We start from the raw sequence: 6,446 nt of genomic DNA, 5'->3' as shown, positions 1-6,446 counted from the left end.
AGTTTCGTCGGAACGAAGTTACGGAAAATCAATTAACAAACGGAGACGTAACAATACTTAAGTAATAAATTTAAAAACATGAACGCAAAATTATATATATATATAAGTGCATCTTTCCTTTCGTCTTGCCAATTTTTTTTCTTTACCAGGCAAAAAATTAAATACAAATCGTGGCTCTTACCAAAGACTATGTCAAGTGAAGGTGAATTAAATAACTCAATATTTGTGGTATCCTTATGTTATATTCACTATCTTTCTCTATTGTAATTTTATTTATTGTGTATTTTTGTTGGTTATTTTTATGTAGTATTGCCAGCAAGGCTACAGTGCTTTAAAAGGTGACGCAAAATACCCAAAATCTATTTATATAACCTAAAACTTTAACGTTTTGATTATATTTCAGCCGAAAAGTGGCAACAGGCCAAACCTGCTGTTTTACCAACTACTGTACTTTATTTTTTCAACATTTCAAAAAGTACGGGTTTCTCGTTGACTTTTAGTTTTTTTTTCTTTCCTTATTTTTTTAAGAAACTTGCCAGTGAATGACCAATGATACGTCAGCCTACCCTCATGTTTCAAGTGCATGTATTAAAGCACACGATCGTGGTTTGTTCTATTAAGACATGAGAATATAGACTCCTGTTGTTTATCACAATTTCTGAGACGCCATTCATTCACGTGTAGAGGTTTGGGTTTTCAGGGAGATTAATTTATTCCCCTACTTGTGCGTCCACGTGGCGTTTCTTTGAATCAATCATAGCGCTCTAGAAAAAAAACCACGTGCTTTATGCAAGTAGGCTTTTCTTCAAAAATTTTGGTAACTTTCCAAGTCATGATCAAATAATTATAATAAAATAACTGAATAGCCAACATTCAGAAAAACAAAAATCTCTTTTATGAAAGTATGTCAAGCTCTTTGAAGGACTTAATTCTTGAGCTTGTGTTTGCGCCATCCATCCATCTCAGTAAGTAGTTCTAGGAGTGTGTGTGTGTATATACATACATACACACACATTTGCAGTTTTAAAGCATATATATATATATACATACATACACACACATTTGCAGTTTTAAAGCAGATATATATATATTCACACACACATTTGCAAAGTTACAAATTTTGAGTGTACCTATGTTGTTTATGATCTTCAACGCGTTATCTTGATATTTCAATCTTGCTTTATATTTGTAATAAATATGTAAATTGGCCTATGTAATAACAAGTCGATTAAGGATAGGCGGAAACACTCAACGCTAAATTAAATGAATTAAAACAAAATGAAAATATTATAAAAAACACAAACAACAGGAAAACGACATTTCTGCCTCCAACTGTCTTACACATAATAATTACCTTATCGGTATAAGAGAGGTTAATTTTTAATCTATTGTAATAATTTTATTCATTTAATACTTTATATTTTCATAAGTTATTTCTTATCACCGTGTTTATCATTTTAACGTGCTTGATTATGGTGGTGTTATCTGTAGCATGACTTAGAAATTTAAAAAAAACATACATGTTACAAAAATTTGTCACAATAACTCTTCGTTAGCATCATGTAGCAAAGGAAACATTACACAGTACGTAATGGAATATCTTGTATATTTTCCCAAAAAATCGAGCTTTAGATGTATTTACATACAAAGGTTATTTCAATTCCAATTACAGCTTCAGATAAAACAACTTTTTTTATTATTAAGATTTAGGTGTTTTTTTCATCTATGTATAAAAATAAAATATACCTTTATTAGTCATATGAGGTAAAATTGTTATGTTTTATTTATTTCAATTTATTTTGTTTATTTACAAATAAAAGACCGTTTTCTCATCTGAAACTAAAGGCTGCTGTTTATTTGCGAAACATTATAGTATTGTTGGATACACTTATAGATACTGCTCTCTAATTAGTCGTTGTGTGTCACTGTATTTAGGCACTTATTAGTATTTATTACACTTGATTTAGGTATTTACTATTATATGTTACACTATTTGTAAGAATTTTTCGTTATGTATTGAACTGTATTTAGGCATTTATTGTTATGTATTGCACTGTATTTAGGCATTTATTGTTATGTATTACTCTGTATTTAGGTAGTGTAATACATAACAATGAATATGGAGTAAGAGCTAACAATAACTGCCCAAATAGAGTGTATTAGGTACCTAAATACAGTGCAATACATAACAATAAATGCCTAAATACAGTGCAATACATAACAATAAATACTTAAATACAGTGTAATACATAACAATGAATATGGAGTAAGAGCTAACAATAACTGCCCAAATAGAGTGTATTGGGTACCTAAATACAGTGCAATACATAACAATAAATGTATTTAAGTATTCATTGTTATGTATTGTACTGTATTTAGGCAATTATTGTTAGTTGTTACAATGTTGTGTGGAACTATGTTAGATTAACATTAATCCTAACTGTGATGATTTGTTAGTAAAAGAAAAAAACACTAAACTTTTGATCTAAGGTTTTAAAATCGCACAAATGGACGCCATGTCAGTGTATAAAGACAGAAATAGACATAAGACCAGCCTGCATGCCAGACTCCCAATGAAGTGCATTCAGCTCGACGCAAAACAGTTGAAATGGTACAAAAGAACAGTAGAACAAATCTCTTTTTGCAGGGGAGTCACGCTTCACCCAGATAACAGAGTTCCGTTTGGAAAGAATCACTTCCAAGATAATTTTCAAACAGGAACTTGTTGAATCTGGCGGTGGTGAAGTATAATGTGCGCATGAAATAAGCCTTTAAGTTGGTGAACGTACCGATTTTTACAACTGGTGAAATGCCTCACTGTGTAACGACCACTATCTATGACCCTTTATGCTAAGTTTGCTGGTGCCTAATGAATAATAATATTTGCTCCACCATGCTAAACTGGTTGACAATTCTTTGAAGGGGATGGATTTGACCGAATGGAATAGACTGAACGCTCACCAGACATCAGTCCCATGGAGTATGTATAAAGGATGCTCTTGGTATTTAATGACAGCTCTTTGATATAAGTGGTAGAGGATATCTGACCTTATTGGCACTCTCATTATAAACATGGAAGATCGGCGCCAGTCTGGCCATGCTGTTTGTGATGATCATAAGGAAGTGAAATATGAGTTGTAAAAATATATTTTGTGCAATGTATATTTACTAGTAATATATTTTCTGACCAATGCCGTAACTAGCTATGAGGCCATATCCTCGGTTGTATAAATGGCAGCTATAGCTTGAATTCTAAGATTGACTTCATTAGAATATTGGCTCTGGTTACCGTAATGTTTCTAGTTTTTTGATAGATTACACTTGTTTGTCAATGTTTGTATAAGGAAATGACTTTTTTTTATCTACTCTAACCATGACATTTAACTTTGGCTACGAACGTAATGGATCAATAGAACATCGACAGTCCCGGGAACGCCTGCCATTAAGTGTAAAAAGGCCAGTACAAGGCTCGCATTTTGTTGTTTCCTATAACAGTTTGGAGAACGGCGATTAGACAAATATTAAGGACAGGTAGAAGCTGAAAAATATGTTTGTAGCCATGCAACTGGTATACTTTTGCTCGAGTGTGTTTTGAAAGTTTAATAAGGTCAAAAGTGGTACTTATTGTCAAAAACAAAAGAAATGTTAAAGGTTTAGAAGCTAAGCAGATGCTATCGTATTTGTAGAACTCCTAACAACAACGCAACTTTTTTAATAGAAATCTCCACGGATATGGAACACTCTCGTTGTATTATTTTTATTATATTTCAACATTAAACAGCTGCAAATATAAGGAAATGTTAACACTAAAGAGAATTCACACGTACAGTTAGGTTTATTTACATTACAACTGAAGTCGTTTTCTGTTTGTTTGTTTGTATATTTTTAGACCAAAGCCACATTAGATTATCTGCTGTGTCCACCGCGAGGAATCGGACCCCATATTTAACGTTTAAGTTCGTAGATATACCGCTGTCTTACCGGGAGACCTTATTTCTTTTAAAGCAAAGTTATATTTTGCAATCTGTTATATCCACCGCGGGAATTGAATCCCGAATTTTAGCGTTTTAAGTTCGGAAACTTAACGCCGACTGTCCAGGGGACTGTTGTTTTTTTATACTAATATATATCAGGTGTTTACTACAAGGATTAATTTTAATTTCACAATTGCAATAGAAATCAATATTTACTTTTTATTAGCCACTCAGTTTTTACTAACATAAAATTAAAACCCAAAAGTAAAAAAAAAGTATATTTATATAAAAACCGATTTTCATCATTGAAAGTTAACTTTTATATTTTTTGTTAATCACAAAGCTACGCAATGGGCCATCTGAGCTGCGAGTGTCGAAACCCAATTTTTAGCGTTATAAGCCCTCGGGCTTGTCACTGAGCATTTAAAATTAATGTTTTGAGAAGACGAAATACAGGTTGGACTTTAAGTCTCCTGTAGCCGACATCACACACATCTTCATTAGTACTAAAATACGTTATTAAATAAAAATAATGAATATATTTATGACAGAGTGACACTCTCTTAGCATTTTACACTCCGAGACACAAATGTTCAACATAGTAAAGTATTATCAAGAAATAACAAGTTCTGGGCAAAGTCTCAAGGGTTATCTTCTAATTTGATACAGAATTTATTTCCTGAATAATCCAATCTCGTAAACAGACAATTCTTTATACATCTATTATTACAAGTCCATATCAAAATAGATAATATTTAATAGGTTCATTATCATTCGTCCATATCTCAAACGAACGTGGAGAGATAATTTTCATGAATAACTTTTGCTTTGAAATAAATAAAAATAGATTCATACAGTATATGTACTTTGAAAATTGGTGTTTTACATTAGTATTGAGGCTAAGCAAACAATTCTTAAATCGTAAAAATTATTACCTCCCTTTCTATAAGCCCCTTGTCCGGCGGAGCCTCGCAATCAGAGATGGACGCCAGAGGAGCTCGTCTTGCGTTGGTAGCGTCTGCTTCCGAATTCCTGTTGCTGGTCGGCATGGTTGTTTAAAACACACCTTTCAGTTTTTTACCGATCTTGTTGGTGGATGTAGGGACTAATAACGTTCAAACGTAACCCATTAGACGTTTTCTAAACAGGAGCAGTTAAACCTATAACCACATTCTTTCCAGCTCCTGTCACACAAACTGAACTCTTATCTCAGCGAAGCTTTGTGAGTTTGAGAAAAAAACTACTTGCACTATAGTCCGTTTCGTAATATTCAGTTGTGACAACAACAACTCTGCTCACGTGACAGCTACTTTAGTTATATTTAGATGCTTCTGTTGAAAGAGTCTTAAGATGTGAAGTATTACGTTCTTCAGAGCTAGACAGAAGCTACACGTGACATTCGAAGTACAGCGGAAGCAATTCATTAGGTTTTCTTTTTCATGTTATCGAAAGATCTGTTCCCTTTGTACTGTGGGAAATAGTATTAGTGGTTAATAAGGAAGATGGATTATAGTTTTTGTCCTGAAAGAAACTACTGGTTTCTACCAAGTTTTCATTGAGAGGAATGATTATTCTAGATAGTGGTCAAGGAATTGCATTCTGTAGTCGACGAGTATTTGTGTTTATCCGTCTGTTAGTTCTGTAGCACGAGTTTTGTACGAATGTTTATTAGTGAAGTTAGAATATATTTATTAGTTTACCGAGTGACTAGTTTGCTCTCTGGAGCTCACTTTCTAATCTTTATTTTTTTTATCCTGCTGGTGGTTTAATTGAAAAACATCCTGACGATCCACCTAGTAGCAAAAGTGCTAATTAATTTGAAATTTAAATTTAATATAAAAATGACTACTAACAACTTGTCCCAATTTTTCATCAAAATAAATTAAAAATTATAAAACATATTATTTTTCCGTCTACCTATTACTTAGTGTGGGAACAATGAATACAATAATCACTTTACTTAATTAAAAAAAAAACAACACCATGAAACTCGTATTCTGCTGTTTACCAGACCTAACCTCTTCCTCTTCCAAACTACTTAAGAATAATTATATTTGTAAAATATACACATGCGATTTGTAACACTAATGCTCACATTAAGTAGCTCCATAGCTTAATTAGCGTAATAATCGTACCACAAAATACTCCATTTTTTATACATGTTTTTACAGTAAATCTTGACATTCGGTATGTAGGATTTCACTGGTAGATATGGATAACTGGAAAAGGTGTTCAAACTCTGTTGAAAATTTTCAAGAACATTCATGTAACAAACCAGCTTTTCAAAAGCTTTTTAACATTCTCAGTATCTCCAGAGGCGCAAAAATTTATTTATGTTTCAAGTCTTCTCTAAAAGTCCCAAAAGTTTTACAAATAGCTCTAAATGTTTCAAAAAGAAAAAAAACAACAACATTGGTGTCCTTTGGATGTCATTCTAATGATGATGTTGGCTTTGATTTGATGTAAATAACT

At 32.5% G+C, this 6,446-nt stretch overlaps 1 protein-coding gene across 2 annotated transcripts in view; it reads right to left on the bottom strand.

The window, feature by feature from the left end:
• LOC106457761 overlaps positions 1-5,254 on the bottom strand; it is a 9,097-nt gene extending 3,843 nt beyond the window's left edge. Inside the window, exon 1 of one of the 2 annotated variants that reach the window (XM_022383787.1) lies at positions 4,910-5,254. In XM_022383787.1, coding sequence (XP_022239495.1) covers positions 4,910-5,023 — 114 coding nt within the window. In that variant the 5' untranslated portion in view covers positions 5,024-5,254. The remainder of the gene's footprint in view (positions 1-4,909) is intronic. The other variant, XM_013917207.2, reaches the window with a different exon arrangement.
• Between the last annotated feature and the right edge of the window lie 1,192 nt (positions 5,255-6,446).

This window comes from Limulus polyphemus, unplaced genomic scaffold, assembly GCF_000517525.1.
Source record: "Limulus polyphemus unplaced genomic scaffold, Limulus_polyphemus-2.1.2 Scaffold371, whole genome shotgun sequence".
NCBI lineage: Eukaryota > Metazoa > Arthropoda > Merostomata > Xiphosura > Limulidae > Limulus > Limulus polyphemus.
This window is presented reverse-complemented; position numbering and strand designations above follow the sequence as displayed.